The sequence below is a fragment of the Nyctibius grandis genome, chromosome 4 (assembly GCF_013368605.1).
Source record: "Nyctibius grandis isolate bNycGra1 chromosome 4, bNycGra1.pri, whole genome shotgun sequence".
Taxonomy (NCBI): Eukaryota; Metazoa; Chordata; class Aves; order Nyctibiiformes; family Nyctibiidae; genus Nyctibius; species Nyctibius grandis.
The window spans coordinates 69,764,370-69,779,929 of record NC_090661.1 but is presented as its reverse complement, the minus strand read 5'-3'; the positions used below and the strand labels follow the sequence as shown (position 1 = coordinate 69,779,929).

The following is a 15,560-nucleotide window of genomic DNA, read 5'->3' as shown; positions in this document are numbered from 1 at the left end:
GTGAACGCTTATGCTTATACACTGTAAGACTGAAAGCTGAAAACACTCAAGCCTGCTACAGAAAAGGAATTATTTCACAACACCAGAATTCCATTTAAAATTATTTGGTGGATCAAGTATCTCTTAGAGCATTGTTTCCTGAAGTCCTTTTCATTCCTTTCTTCCCCTCCATCCCCGGAAGGCATTTTGCAATACTTTAAAACCCTCAGAGGTATGTGGATTAATGATCTCATTGGTAGAAATCAGTATGGGAGGAAGTTGCCAGATTTTGAACGATAGCAATGCTTTTCCTTGTCATGCACAGATTACCTAGATCCAGCAGCAATTTTGGTACCATCGCTATTAAAGATGACGTGATTTGCATTCATGGTGAAACGAGTAAGGATGCCATCTGGAGCTCCTTCAGGAAATGTATGTATCTGAACAGTATTGTTCGATACTGCTGTGATCAGTCTTCCATTCTGAAAACAAAAACCATCATAAAATTTGTTAGTTAAAACACATTTACGCCCATGGAGCCAAAACAATTGCTCTGATGTTCCAAATGTTTGGAACTTTAGTAGTTCCAAAGAGGTCTGACAGTAAGAGTAGTAGGGGAAAGATTCTTTAACTTTTATTTCTTCCCCAAAAAATACAGACAAGCACAGTAACTTTAATACTTCATCACTTTAACCAAACTACTGAAAACCAGAAAAATTATGCTCTTACTTTCAGTCTTGTAGAAACACACTGCTAGATTTAATACTGAAACTCCAGTTGCTTCAGTAGACTTAAAATTCATTATGCTAACTATATGGCAATTTACTGCATCAAGAGCTTCCCAACTTGTATCTTTATTCAAACAATGAATACTCAAAGTCACTTCAAAGAGAACTGTCTGATCTTCTGGAAAATCCACTCCTTTCACATAGGCAAGAAAACTCTTAGAACAGGAAGAATCTTGCATCCTATTTAGATTAATATGCTGCAATATCAGGAGAGGGCACCCTTGGACCAAACTGCTCTGTTAAACGCCACCAGGGAAAGAGGAGAAGTTCATGAACTACAGCTTAGCTCTTTTCAGAAAACAGAAGAATCCTGAAGAGAAACAAAGCAGCAGCCAGTACTAAATAACCTAACTAAGAAACGAGATTTATTACCTAGATTACACTGACATCTCAGATCAGTTCCTCATGACATTTTCATTAATGAAGAATAATTTTTTAAATAGTATTTCCTGAAGTTAAGTCTCACAAAGCATTCTTAATCTCACTATTTAAAAATTTAAAAATTCCTCAAAACTAAAAGCACTTTCCAATAAACTTAAGAGCACAGGATCTTTCTTACTGGTATCAAAAATTAAAACCAGAATTTTCCCTCCTCTGTTCATTAATAGTTTTAGCAATTTCTGGCTCTGCCACTGGTTTGCTAAGAGAACTCATTCAAGTCACCTCACTTGGTTTGTGAAAAGATAAATAATACAATGAAAATCAACAGCAAAATACCCTAAAAATCAATGATGAAAATAGATTATACAGGTATTGAGGAACAGATACATAAGGTATGTTAAAAGGGATATAAGAAAGAGGTTTCACTTAAGGCAGTAGTTCTAAATAAGGTTTCAAATTATTATTTAAAAAATATAATACATATATGTTAATTATCATTTATTTCCTCTTCCATAGTCCTCTCCAAAATCACAAATAGTTGAAAAATAACTTTAAAATTTTCCTTTATCTCTGCAAAGTTAGCTACACGATATCTGAAGAACTGATGTAGACTTCTGGAATTCCTCTGCTCTTCTACAATTGCCACAAAGACATTTTAGACCTTCTATGATTAATGTAATAGAACAATAATTACACATAAAGGGAATATTGTGAGAATTCTCAAGCTAAATACGTGACCATGCATAGTAAAAAGAATTATTTTCTATTATACTAATTCATATAGGTAACTTATTTGCCTCCTTATTTACAAATAATGATTCCTGCAAGATATACTAAAAGGAACTGCCTTAACATTAAACCAACCAGAGCAGGTTATGCGTCAAACGCCCGTCACTCAGACTACAAAACTGCCTGTAATCAGCATCCTCACAAACTGTTACAACTCAGGCAAGCAAGAATCTTGTTCTCTTCTGACTTTGGGGACGGTGGGCAGAGGCATCTTTGGGCTAAACAACAATTTTGAGAGCAAAATTATCAACTAATTATCAAAAAATATTACCAAAGCATTACCAGAAACTGACTTTGTGAAAATAATTTTTGATTAATATAGATTATAAATCCTTGGACCTTAAAACAATCCCACATAAAACAACATCTTGGCTCTTTTTCCTAATATTTGATGGGAATCTTAATGCTGGGAAACGTTGTAACTCACATTGTGAGAAAACTCTGAAAGAGCCTAAAAAGTTCACTGCATAATTAGCTTAATCTGCTGGGTTTGTTTCTCAGAAAGAAGATTAAAGTCAGAAATGAGTATAACTGAAAGTGAAGAAAAAGGAGGGAAAAAAAAAATTACACAAGTTTATTATAGGGAATAATTCCTCTACAAACCTGTATGGGGTAAAATGAATTGTCAGGAGTATTCTTGATTTATATAAAATACTTAATTTAGTTAAAATATTCAGAAAGTCTATAGGCACATTTAATCAACTAAATTTCTGTGTTTTTTAGAAAATTATGTTTTCAATACTGCTTTAATATTTTCACTTAGACATAAAGGTAGAATATGTTCATATGCTCGAATTTAAATAACTGCTGCTCATTAAACAGCATTCAATTTATTTTTTCCATACATTAATCTGAAGACAAAGATCTACATATTTAACATACACCAAACTGAAATGTGCTATGCACAATATTAACCTTGCCTTTTTCTGTGTATTATCCTGGTATACAATGATTCTATGAGGATATGTTTAATGTTACCCACAAGAGCAGCATCCCTGAGCCTGAAAATCCAGCATCTGTACAGTCGTGCTGTATATCAACACCAGCATGACACAACTTAGAGGAGTGCTGTTAACTACAATACCTTTAGAGCGCATGAATAGGCCTTTTCCCCCACATTAATGGACTTTGGATCATCATCATCCAGGTTTTCCCAAATCCGAACATCTCCATCACTGCCACAAGTTACAATGAAGCTGTGGAAAGACACAGGACTTGTTAACATTCAGGAATGGAAAGGACAGCCACTGTGGCTTTCAATCCGAGAATGAAAATGTTACTACAGTGGTTTTATTTTTTTAAATTGTAACACAATACATACTATGTGATACAGTGACTTTCTACATTTATTATGTCTAAGTAACTTATTAAACATGGGGAGGGGGGGAAATCACATCTGCTAGTGTAACACAGTACCTTGAGTCTCTGATAACTAGCTAAGCCTGGCACTCCTGAACTGACCCTTACATATTACTGGTCAATCCATTTTTTTCAGGATCTAGAGCTAATTTTTCAAAGGACTTAATTAGCACTGATTTCTCTAAGAACTGGGCATTTAATTGCTTCTTAAGCCTTTGAAAACTTACCTTACAGCTCAGTACAAAGTTGAGGGCAAAACTAAGAGTGTTAATGCATACTTGACTGAAGTTCAACAAGCTTAACATGTTCCAGGCCTACAGAACCCTTAAAAACCAGCTAATATGGAATTCAAGCTTGCTGGAGTTAACTTGCACAGTTTTAATGCAGTAAACAACAACCTGAAGTCACAGAGCAAACATACAGAAGTTTGCATGGGATTTTTGATTAAAGACATCATGAATCTATAATCAAGCCTTACATTCTTTTTTCCTAAAGTTGTCTGCAGTCCCAAAAAATTCTAATTAAACAACAATATGTTACAAAGCCAGTGGTGAAGCTGTGATGTTGCTCTTAGCTCTGTAAGGGCTGTACTTTGACAGCAACACAACACTGTGTTGATATTGAATATATTGATGCTGGGGAGTCCAGCAGCAACGGACCAGTGGTCTTCACCAGAGATGTCTGCATCTTTTTTTAAAATATTTGCATTCTAATGGCAAACAAAGCTTTTTGTGGTCGCAGGGGATTGCTATTAGACTAATTAACAGTCCTCTTTGTACCAAGGCTAATGAACAGAAAAAAAGAATAAGAGAATATGGACTTAAACCATATGCAATATATAAGACTTAGCCCCTGAGTTCATTTTGAGAGGGCTTGTTTTCCGGTTTACCATTTATTTTTAATCAATAAAAAGGTAACGGCAAATATTTAGTTTATATTTATACACTCAAGAACTAGCGCAAGAATAACAAGATAGCAAGGCCAATATTGGATTTCTTCAACATCTTTAACTTCTGAGTGCTTAGGTGAACATATTTACTCCCACGCTCCATTGATTTCTGCTAGATTCTAGATATATTCACTCATAAAAAGTGCATATAGAGTTTTTATATATATATATACATACTATATATATATGCATGGGTGTATATATATGCTTACATTTAAGTTACAAATCAATCGCTTCAAAACTCAGGGCATCAAAATATGTCATAGAGCCAGTTCTCAACACAGGTGAAACCCAAAGGATTTGCTAGACCGAGCCTGGCCATAAATCCATCCCAGCGTCTCACGCAGCAGGGGCTGGTGTAGGAACTCACAGAATCACAGAATCAACCAGGTTGGAAGAGACCTCTGGGATCATCGAGTCCAACCATTGCCCTGACACCACCATGGCAACTAGACCATGGCACTAAGTGCCATGTCCAGGCTTTTCTTAAACACCTCCAGAGATGGTGACTCCACCACCTCCCTGGGCAGCCCCTTCCAATGGCTAATGACCCTTGCTGAGAAGGAATGCTTCCTAATGTCCAACCTGAACCTCCCCTGGCGAAGCTTGAGGCTGTGTCCTCTTGTCCTATCGCTAGTTGCCTGGGAGAAGAGGCCGACTCCCAGTCCACTACAACCTCCCTTCAGGTAGTTGTAGACTGCAATAAGGTCACCTCTGAGCCTCCTCTTCTCCAGGCTAAACTCCCCCAGCTCCCTCAGCCGTTTCTCGTAGGTCAGACCCTCCAGACCCTTCACCAGCTTGGTCACCTCAGAAAGCAACAGACAGGAAGGAGACCATCCCTCCCCCAGACTACACCTCACCCTGGTCTCTAGGAATTAGGCACTCACCTCCCAGTGTCATCGAAGCACACGTCCGTGTGGCCCTCGGTGTGGCCGTACCGCATCGGCTTTTGCACCGACGGCATCTTCACTCTCACCTGTTTATTTACAGAGGACAAAAGAGAAGAAATGAAATAAGTTTAAAGAGGAAAAGCTTCGGAAAGAGGCTCAGGCGGCAGGGCAAGGTCAGAGCCGCTGGAACACCCACCGACCCACCCGCGGGCCTGGGGACACGGGGCTCAGCCGTGCCCCGCTCGGCCTAAGGGGATCGCAGCCGGGCAGACGCTGAACACGGCGCCTGCACCCCCTCACGGCGGGAGGGCCCGGCCGTGGAAGCGAACCGTGATAGAAAAGGGGGGAAAAAAACGGGTTACGGGAGGTCGGAGGGGCGGGGGGTGCCGGGGGCCTGTCCCTCAGGCACGGCGGCGCCCGGGCAGGCCAAGCCGAGCCAGGCCAGGCCCTGGAAGGGACCCCCCGCCCCAGCGGAGGCCGCGGCTCCCCCCGCGCCGGGAAAGTGGCCCGTGCCGCCCGCCGGGGCGAGGGGAGGGGAGGCCGGGGGCCGCGTTACCTTCCCGCCCGCTCACCGCGCCGGCCCCGCCGCCCGCTTCGAGCCTTCCCGCGCTGGGCGCCGCCGCGGCCGGCCCCGCCGCTCCGCCCGCCCCGAGGGCCGGGCCGGCCCCGTCAGAGCCCGGGGCGGGGCTGCGTGCAGGCGGGGCTGGGGCTGGGGCCGGCCCCGGCCGGGAGAGCGGGGATGGCGGCGGCAGGCGCGGCCGGGGCTGCCTCAGAGCGACTCCGCTCCGGCGGGTGAGGGGACCCGGAGCTGCCACCGCCTCAGCCCGGCTGCCGTCGCCTGTGCGGGAGCCGGCGACCTTCCTCCTCCTCCTCCGGCCGTCACCCCCGCGCCTCACCCGCCGCGGGTCAGGCCGCCCTGCCCGGCTGAGGGAGCGGCTTCCCCGGGGAGGGCAGCGCGATCGGCCGCTCCCTCCGGACGATCGTAAGTTGGGGTCGGGAGGAGCCGGGCCGGTGGGCGACGGCTTGAGGAGGTGTCCGCCGGGGTCTGCGCCGCTGTCAGCGGGGTGGACTCGCTCCTCGACGGGTATTCGTTTTTTTTCCGTGAAAAACTGCGTGTGGGTGCATGCCCGGAATACATACCTTAATGTACAGAGTGCGTATGTATTTACTGTATATACTTATGCGTATGCATTTAATGGGAGTCCCTCAAGAGGCACGGGAATGGCAAGGGAACCCCAAATGAGGGGCAGTGCCCTTCACCCCCAGCTTATCTGAAACCCCTGTGACAGCAAAGTGTTGGAGGGAGGCCGGGGGGTGCAGGATCAACCCCATTTGGGGATCGTTATGGTAATCATGGAATTACTCTGTAATTATAGCCATGCCGGTGCGTGTGCTAGATGGAGTTGACAGCGGTTGTAGTTAGGCAGGTAGCGATTGCATGGTAAAAATCATTAAGGTTTCATGTGGTGGAAAAATAGGAGGAAAGCGGCGTGGTTTAGGTCTTGAAGGACGACAAATGTTAGAGCTCGACATACTTGAAATAAAGAGGGAAAAACAGAGTTGTCTGTTTTCCCTTTATGAGGCTTTAATGATCTGGCCCAGTTTATTCCTGCTTCTAAGAAAAACTGCTTCCAGGCAAAACCCTTTTATCTTCAGTTTTGCTCTGCAGCGGAGTTATTGGTGGTTGGGGTGAGACGAGTGATTTATTTATATTAGAAATATGGTCGGGCTGTCTATAGCAGTCACATTGTTGGTACTTTCATGAATAAGTGACAGGATTACAAAGCAGGCACGCTTCTTTTTTTGAAAAAAAAAAAAACAAAAAATCTGCCTAGATTTCATTATTAAACCTTGTGGAAACTGTGTAGAGACATGTTTTCCATGGGTGTATCCTGACATATTTCAGTAAATCGTGATTTCTAGTGAGGATAATGTGTTCTAGCAAAATGATTTGAGCTGAACCACTTATGAGATGAGTGGGAAGACCAAGCTATTCTTACAGCAGCCCTACTGCAAGCCGCTGCCTGGGATGGAGACAAATGCATGTCAGCTGTATTTATTTTTCTTTGTTATTTTAAGTTGCAGAAACGCTCATACAAACTGCACCTAAAATATTTTACAGTACAAAAGCTGTTTGAAGTTCTGTTCAATGTAACAACTAAATTCCTTGTCTGGAGGTGCTACCTGCTGGGGTAACTCTTTGAATGATATAGGAAAACTGGGCGGGGGAAAGGTTTTTCGGAGGAATCCCATGGTCACTTGGCCAAAGGAACTGCAGGCCCTGTGGCTTTGTTACGTCCCAAAGTAGCACGGCATCAAATGCAAGGTTATTCTTTAAATCCGGTTGGGAATTCAACCTGCTGCTGACTTGATTAATAGGTGTGAGTGGCTGCGAGCGGAGCAGCAGGGAATCATGCTGCTCACCTGTTCGGTTTCTGGGTGGAGCACGAAGTGTTGGTCATGGACCATAAAGCTTTTATTGATGTAGCACTTGAGAGGCTGCTGCGGTGCCAAGCGCTGCGTGCACGCTGCTCTCCTTCAGCACATGAGCACCGTTTCATTAAAGAAGTAGATACGAGCAGCCCTCACCTCTGCCACCTGCTTCCAGATCGCTTCTACCTCCTGGGTGTGAATAAAATAGCCCCAATGTTGGGGTTAGTTCTGGGGGTATGCAGATCCAAGATGAATCAAGAGTATTTCCAAGCAAGAAGCAGAGCAGGTTATCATGGTATCCTTCAACGGTCACTTTTTTTTGTGCATGTGTGATTATTGCTTTAATTTGCTGGAAAGGCCTCTGGAGTCTAGCTTAGGTATTTTTGGACGGTATCATAAATCAAAATAACCATAGTCAAAACTGAAGAAAAATCATTTAAGACAGAGGAATTGAGTCTTAATGTTATCCTTAATAGGTTGGGCTTTTTTCCAAAATAAGTCACTAACAGCTCAACTTCAGTGGAAGGTCAGGTTTTAAAATGTGGTCTTGTGGCCAAAATCTAATTGGGCGAAATTAATGAAAACAGCATGTGACTGGTGAGAACTTTTAAAAATAACTTTTATGTAAGTTGAAAGAAAAAAAGAAAAAGTACTGCAATTTATTACAGCTTGCTGTTCTCTCTCAGGATTTTATCAGCTCTAGAAGTATATAAACTTCTATAACAATTCCAGAATTGATTTATTGTTCCTTTGTGTGAGTCTCCTTCTCTTGTTTAATTAGAGGCATTAACACAGCAACGCTTTGGCTTTTGTGTACTTGGACAGAAAACTTTCAAAGTTCTTCCTTCACTAGAAGGGTCGTGCAGCATGGGAGCACTGAAGAGCTGGTGGGATCTCCATCCTCAGGGGTTTTCAGGACATGGCCAGACCATGCCGTGGCTCCCCTGAGCCCACGCTGGCAGCAGTCCTGCTCTGAGCGGGAGGGTGGGCTGGAGACCCCCCACCATCTGCTTCCTCGTTATACCAAAAGGGAAGCAGCTTGATGAAGAGGAGTTGGAGGTACTGGGCTAGAGGCAAGGGTCCAGTGGCTCAGGACATAAATACCCAGTTAAAGCAATTCAGTATTTATTGAATAAATGAAAAAAAAAGGTCTGTCTGCGCTTACGGTTTTGATTCTCCTATTAGAATTATTGGGTATTTGCTGCTGATTTAATTAGACATATGGTGAGGCTGTAACTGTCTTTTCACAGTTGTTGATTGCAGCCTACCTCTGGCTAGGAGGTGGTAATATTGCCTCCAAATAAGCTACCAGCTATCGCTTTTAGTTTGGGCTTGAAGTCTTAGTGTTGAGGCATCAGCGCTTCAAAGAAAAAGCATCTTGCGCAGCCGTCTGTGCCCCCCGCTCCACAGCCTGGTGAGAGATGTGCCTCTGAAGGAGGGAGCTGTGCACATTATAAAAACAACAACAAAAGCCACCCAGCTCTGTGCTTGTCCTCAGGGACTGTAAGCTGTGACAGTGTTGGATAACCTTGAACTACAAGCTGGATCCCATAGCCCGAAGTGAATCACAGAATCAATCAGGTTGGAAGAGACCTCTGGGATCATCGAGTCCAACCGTTGCCCTGACACCACCATGTCAACTAGACCATGGCACTAAGTGCCATGTCCAGGCTTTTCTTAAACCCCTCCAGAGATGGTGACTCCACCACCTCCCTGGGCAGCCCCTTTCAATGGCTAATAACCCTTGCTGAGAAGGAATGCTTCCTAATGTCCAACCTGAACCTCCCCTGGCGAAGCTTGAGGCTGTGTCCTCTTGTCCTATCACTAGTTGCCTGGGAGAAGAGGCCGACTCCCACTCCACTACGACCTCCCTTCAGGTAGTTGTAGACTGCAATAAGGGCAGAAACTCTCTATATAAATAAGGGTGAACTCTACTTACCCCTGCACATTGCTTTGTCTTTGCCATTTGCTTAGGCGGAAGGGTTTGAAGCATAAGGGTTTTGTCAAATCTGCCTGCTTCTGAGATGCCTGAGGTATCCCTGTGTGGAAGGCGGCTTTTGTAGGCAGGAGACTAATTATATCTACCAAAAGGATCTCAGAACTGATGCGTGTAAGCTGCACAGTGCTGGCCTCCTCCATTTAACCTTGCCCTGTAGGGAAAAGTACACTCCGTCTTCCCTCTCTTTTATCCTTGGCCTCCTCGCCGGCTCTTTCGGTTGCGCTCCAGCCGTTAATGGATGTACAGTACACGGCGTTTCCCTTGGACGTTTGCAGTGAAAGGAATCGCTCGTTTAGGTGGATAGCCTTAAGTGGTAGTACAGCACTGAATGCCTCACTGCCCTTTATGCCTTTTTATTTCTGACACCCAAATTGGTTCTGGTCCCCATTTTATTGGTGGGGCCGTGAATCACGGATTCTGAAAGGTCTGACGGCGTAACCCCTTGTTGCAATGCCCAACAGTGGGATTTGGGCACCTAAATACACCGTGGCCGGTGCGTGTTGCAGAAGGCAGCTCTTGTTTGTAGCAGATTTGGAAATGGAGGTTTTGTCTCCCGAGTCTCAAGCTGACCCCTGAGCCATCCTTTACTCCTCCTTTGCAAGGTCAAGTTCAAACCTGGCTTTAGTAGGGTGACATCTCTTTTTCTCCATTTATTCCGTGCTCTTTTCACAGGTCTAGTGTTAATATCTGATTAGCAATTATTGCTGTGACGTGGCAGAACTGGCGCCTGGGTTCCAGCAGCCTTCACACCCCAGGGAAACAGCCTTCCGTGCTGCTGGCTAATGGTGCGTGTCTTACAGCATCACGTGCTGTTTCTCCAGTTTAAATTTCAGCGTTCAGGTACCGCTAATGATTCGCGATAGAAGAAGGGTACAAAGTCAGAAGGTGGCTTTACAGTTAAATACAACAACCACCCAGAAGTGACATAAAACACTGAGCTGATTTCAGCTGCGAGGCAGAAGTTAGGAGATAACGGGCCTTTTCAGCACTTCTGCCTTTTGTACGGTTTGCAGTTTTTAATTAAAAGCCCATTTTCTGCATATTCTTATTCCTTATATGGGCTGGAAGTGCAGAACGAGATAATTGAAGGTTTCAAAAGCAATTACAAACTGTCATATCCTAATTTTTAAGTATTTGACTTTGCAACCTCAGTGATATCTCTGTGTCCAATTAAAAATCCCATATATAGAGAGTTAATGTATTTTACCACAGGATGAGTCTAGAATAACTGTTTGTCTTCAGTTACTTCAGATTATCACCAGGGTAAACAAGATTGCTTTTTTCCCTCTTTTTTTAATTGTGGAGAAAATTCAGTGCTCCACTCTAGTTGTTTCTGGATGAAAAATATCAATGTTAAAAGCAATCAATGAATCTTGGTCTAAATAAAGGTATTTCAGACCTCATATACAAATGTGCATTTCTCCTGTCTGCGTTGCACCCTGCAGAGTTTTTCAGTGAAAAGTGGTTTGCAAAATCCTGAGAGAAGAAAAATAAATCTTTATTTTAATCTTTGATTTGTAATTGCTGGACTATGGACCCCGTTCCGTGGTTCCACTTGGTACCAGTGAGGTACTATTCATCTCCATTTCTCTAATGCCAGGTTTTTTTACATATTTGCAATATTTCACCTATCTTACCCTCATTGTACATTTCTGTATCTCCTCCTTTTCCTTTCCCCCACAGCTCTCAGGTCTATGGGTTGTAAATAAGGAAAGCAATGTCAAAAATTCCTGGGTGAAAGTTACATCTGGGATGCATTTGGCCCCCAGATTGCATGTAAAGCCTTTTGGCATGGCGGTCTTATTCTTTTACTGAAAGCAGAGGCTAGACCTCAGCCTGCGCAGCCCCAGGGGACCGCAGGGAGGTTGTGTCATGCTGGCTAATCCTGGTGATGAGAATGGATTGAATGGAGAGAGGAAGTGGATGCCCTTTTCTTTTCCTGCTCAGTATTTACCATGGCAATTATTTAAAAAAAACAAAAACAAAAACAAAACAAAACCCAAAACCAACACAACAAAAATCCCACAGTCAAAAAAAACAGTGCAATAGAGGAGCTGTACATCTTTTTGGTGCAAAAGCATCATCGTAGGTGATGGGAAATATTTCTACGTTCTGCCGTGCCTCGGGAGAGTATAACATACCTAACATACTGCTATCTATGAACCTTGAAAAAATTCTGCTCTTCTTTCAACTGAGTAATCAAAAGAGGATTTTTTTTCTTTTTCAAAGCTCAACATTCAAAAGGAACCCTCTTATCTATTTGAGAATTCAAAACCTTTTTGGAAACAAAAGAGAATGAAATCAGCAACCGTAGGTCTCAGAGCAACGCTGATTTTAATAATATAAACTTTCTTCTCTAATGAGTAATAAGCAGTTCCATCTTTCTTTTTAAAATTGCTTTAGTAAGGGACTGGATTTGTTTTAATCCTTTTCAGTATGTAAAGCCCCAGATATTTCAATCCCTTAGGGGCTCAGTATTTTCTAGCTCCGTTTGAAAAGGCAGAGGAAAACAGCTTTCAGAAATTGACGGAATCTGTGACTGATATAATTTAATTTTATTTTTATCCAGAAAGTGACCCAAAAGTGTCAGTTAAGAATAAGATCTCTGGCATCCCACTCCGTGGATTAGTAGCAAACAGGCGTATCATCTAGGTACAGTAGCTCTTTGTACTCTGACCTAGTTGTTTCTGTTCTGGCTTGTTCCTTCTTGAAAGGTTATTTGGAAGAGATGCAGCATTTGCTCAATGAACAGCTAAAGCAGTATCACCTGCCACGTGAAGTGCTTCCATTTAAAATGGAAGGATTGCCAACACCTAAAACTCTCTGCTCTGCCGCATCTGACCTACGAGGAACGGCTGAGGGAGCTGGGGTTGTTTAGCCTGGAGAAGAGGAGGCTCAGAGGTGACCTTAGTGCAGTCTACAACTACCTGAAGGGAGGTTGTAGTGGGGTGGGAGTCGGCCTCTTCTCCCAGGCAACTAGCGATAGGACAAGAGGACACAGCCTCAAGCTTCGCCAGGGGAGGTTCAGGTTGGACATTAGGAAGCATTTCTTCTCAGCAAGGGTCATTAGCCATTGGAAGGGGCTGCCCAGGGAGGTGGTGGAGTCACCATCTCTGGAGGTGTTTAAGAAAAGCCTGGACATGGCACTTAGTGCCATGGTCTAGTTGCCATGGTGGTGTCAGGGCAATGGTTGGACTCGATGATCCCAGAGGTCTCTTCCAACCTGGTTGATTCTGTGATTCTGTGATTCTGTAAGTCAGAATGGATACTCTAAAAACACCTAAGGTGGTTTATTCTGGAGGATGCTTTTCTCAAGGAAGGGTTACGAGAGCTTTGTCTGGGATCAGGCTTGTGGGGTGTTCTAGTAAATTCAGCTTGATCACATTATTTTTTATATGGTTAGCAATTAATTGTTGCTATTGTGTGTACACACCTGCATTGGTCTTGTGTTGTGTGCGTGCATAACTGTTAACTTAACTGAAAACTCTATGTTTTCTTTTTCCTTAGATATTTCCAGCAAGTGCCTCGAGGAAGCTTCCTTATGTAGAAAAACCCTACAAGAAACACAGTGCGCTTTCTGGCAATTTGTGAAGCAAAGCTGTCAGAATGGCAGAAAATAAGGACAGTGATATGAAAAACGCAGATGTGAGACCCAAAAGCAGCCGGAGCAGAAGCGCGGACAGAAAGGATGGTTACGTCTGGAGTGGAAAGAAGCTCTCTTGGTCTAAAAAGAGTGAGCATTGTTCTGATGCTGAAACAGCGAGTGCTGCGGGAAGATCAGGGACTAGTTTAAGGAGCCAAGAGAGGAAGTACAGCTGCTCATCTATCGAGCTGGACCTAGACCGTTCGTGTGGTCACAGGTTTTTAGGCCGGTCTCTCAAACAGAAGCTGCAAGATGCTGTGGGTCAGTGCTTTCCCATCAAGAACTGTAGCAGTCGGCACGCCTCGGGACTGCCATCAAAGAGAAAAATTCATATCAGTGAGTTAATGCTAGATAAGTGTCCTTTCCCTCCGCGCTCGGAGCTAGCGTTTCGGTGGCACTTGATCAAAAGACATACAGCCCCTATAAACCCAAAAGCAGAAGACTGGATAATTGCTGATTTATCCCAGCATGAGGAAAGGGAGGATCAGCTGCGAGACGATGAGATTGCCAACGGGGGAACAGACTCTCCCTCCCAGTCCTGTGACTTTACCGACAGCAGTTCTTCTAGGAGTGATTTGAGGTCTGAGTTGGTTACAGGTAAGGTGGTAAGGAGCAGTAAAGATGAGAGCGATATGGACTCTGATGAGGAAGTTATAACACTGTGCACAAGTTCTAGAAAAAGAAACAAGCCCAAATGGGAAACGGATGATGAGCTGCTACGGATGGAAACACCTCCAAAATATCATACGCAGATTGATTATGTCCACTGCCTCGTCCCAGACCTCCTCCAGATCAATAACAATCCCTGCTACTGGGGAGTCATGGATAAATATGCAGCTGAGGCGCTGCTAGAAGGAAAACCAGAGGGAACATTTTTGTTACGAGATTCTGCCCAAGAAGACTATTTGTTTTCTGTGAGCTTCAGGCGCTACAGTCGTTCCCTCCATGCGCGGATAGAGCAGTGGAATCACAACTTCAGCTTCGATGCCCACGATCCCTGTGTCTTCCATTCTCCTGACATCACGGGACTCCTAGAGCACTACAAAGATCCAAGTTCCTGTATGTTCTTTGAGCCACTTTTATCCACTCCACTAAACAGGACTTTCCCTTTTTCTCTCCAACACATATGTAGAACGGTTATTTGCAACTGTACAACTTACGACGGTATTGACGCACTTCCCATTCCTCCATCGGTGAAGCTGTATCTGAAGGAATATCATTATAAGTCGAAAGTTAGAGTGCTCAGGATTGATGTACCAGAGCAGCAAAGCTAGAAAATATTTTTATGAAAGAATGAAATTGTCTCTAAACAGACAAATAGTATGTTCAGTCTTTCTTCCTTCTAGGTTTTTTTTTTAATAGCATTTTTTTTTCTTTTTCTGCAGATTATTTACCACCCAAACTAGCCTCTGTTCTAAGGCTTTTTTATCCAAATGTACTTTGAGTCTTCCCAGCTCTCTTTTTTAGAAATTATATTCATTGTGGGCTTTTGGTACTGTTCCCAAATTAGAGTTTTATGGAATTTCAGGTAGGCTTTCTGGTATTTCTATAGATGGATAGTCTTTAGATCTAAAAAAACCCTAAAAATCAGTTTTGAACTTGATCTGTCTTTTATATTGTAATTTACATATGTTGCTGACATGTTTGGAATAATGCACTGTTAACTAAAGATCGACTCATCTGTATTTTCTGCATTTCTTTTAAAATGAGTGCTCTAGCCTCCATGTGTGTGTATGTATGTCCGTCCATATCTAATACAGTAAATTCATCAGTGTATTTCTAACATCACTATTCCTAGCAAAATGAAGTTTGAAAGAGGATATGATCTTTCTATAAATACATCAGGGGACTAAACACCAGGGAGGGGAAAAACAATTCAAGTTAAGGACAACACTCAGTACAGGAACCAACACGTATGAACTAGTCCTGGAAAGATTTTGATTGGAAACGAGGAAGGCTCGTAATGGTCAGAGCAGCGGAGTTCTGGAACAGCTTTTCATTTTGTATAATAGCAGTAAAAAGCAAACTACTCATAAACTGGGATTTGATCTGGAAGGGATAATGATATAGTTGCTTATGATAGATGGGGCTTGGACTTGGTAACTTTATTGCTATGTTACTATTTCATTATATGAAATGCCCAGTCTTCACTATAGGAGCTGCTGCTTCTGAAATGATAAAGCATGGGGGTGAGAGGGTGAGAAGGAAGATATTTCCTTAAAAATCTGCATATTGAAATATCTGATCTTGCATGGTTGATCCTGAGGTGATAATGAATAACATTCTTACTTTGTTAGTAGGAGGGTTATTTTTTTAATAAGTATAGTTTAAAGAAAAAAAAAAAGTCTGC

General features: G+C 43.2%; 2 protein-coding genes across 3 annotated transcripts in view; one reads left to right on the top strand and one right to left on the bottom strand.

Annotated features, from left to right (window-relative positions):
- WDHD1 (WD repeat and HMG-box DNA binding protein 1) overlaps window positions 1-5,768 on the bottom strand; it is a 31,202-nt gene extending 25,434 nt beyond the window's left edge. Inside the window, exons 1-4 of one of the 2 annotated variants that reach the window (XM_068398466.1) lie at window positions 5,692-5,768; window positions 5,133-5,221; window positions 3,022-3,133; window positions 310-461 (exon numbers count right to left, since the gene is read on the bottom strand). In XM_068398466.1, coding sequence (XP_068254567.1) covers window positions 310-461; window positions 3,022-3,133; window positions 5,133-5,209 — 341 coding nt within the window. In that variant the 5' untranslated portion in view covers window positions 5,210-5,221; window positions 5,692-5,768. The remainder of the gene's footprint in view (window positions 1-309; window positions 462-3,021; window positions 3,134-5,132; window positions 5,222-5,691) is intronic. The other variant, XM_068398465.1, reaches the window with a different exon arrangement.
- Window positions 5,769-5,875: 107 nt separating this feature from the next.
- On the top strand, window positions 5,876-14,948 carry SOCS4 (suppressor of cytokine signaling 4). The gene is made up of 2 exons (XM_068399358.1): window positions 5,876-6,117; window positions 13,075-14,948. The coding sequence occupies exon 2, from the start codon at window positions 13,174-13,176 to the stop codon at window positions 14,482-14,484; it is 1,311 nt and encodes a 436-aa protein (XP_068255459.1). The 5' UTR covers window positions 5,876-6,117; window positions 13,075-13,173; the 3' UTR covers window positions 14,485-14,948.
- The last annotated feature ends 612 nt before the right edge of the window (window positions 14,949-15,560 follow it).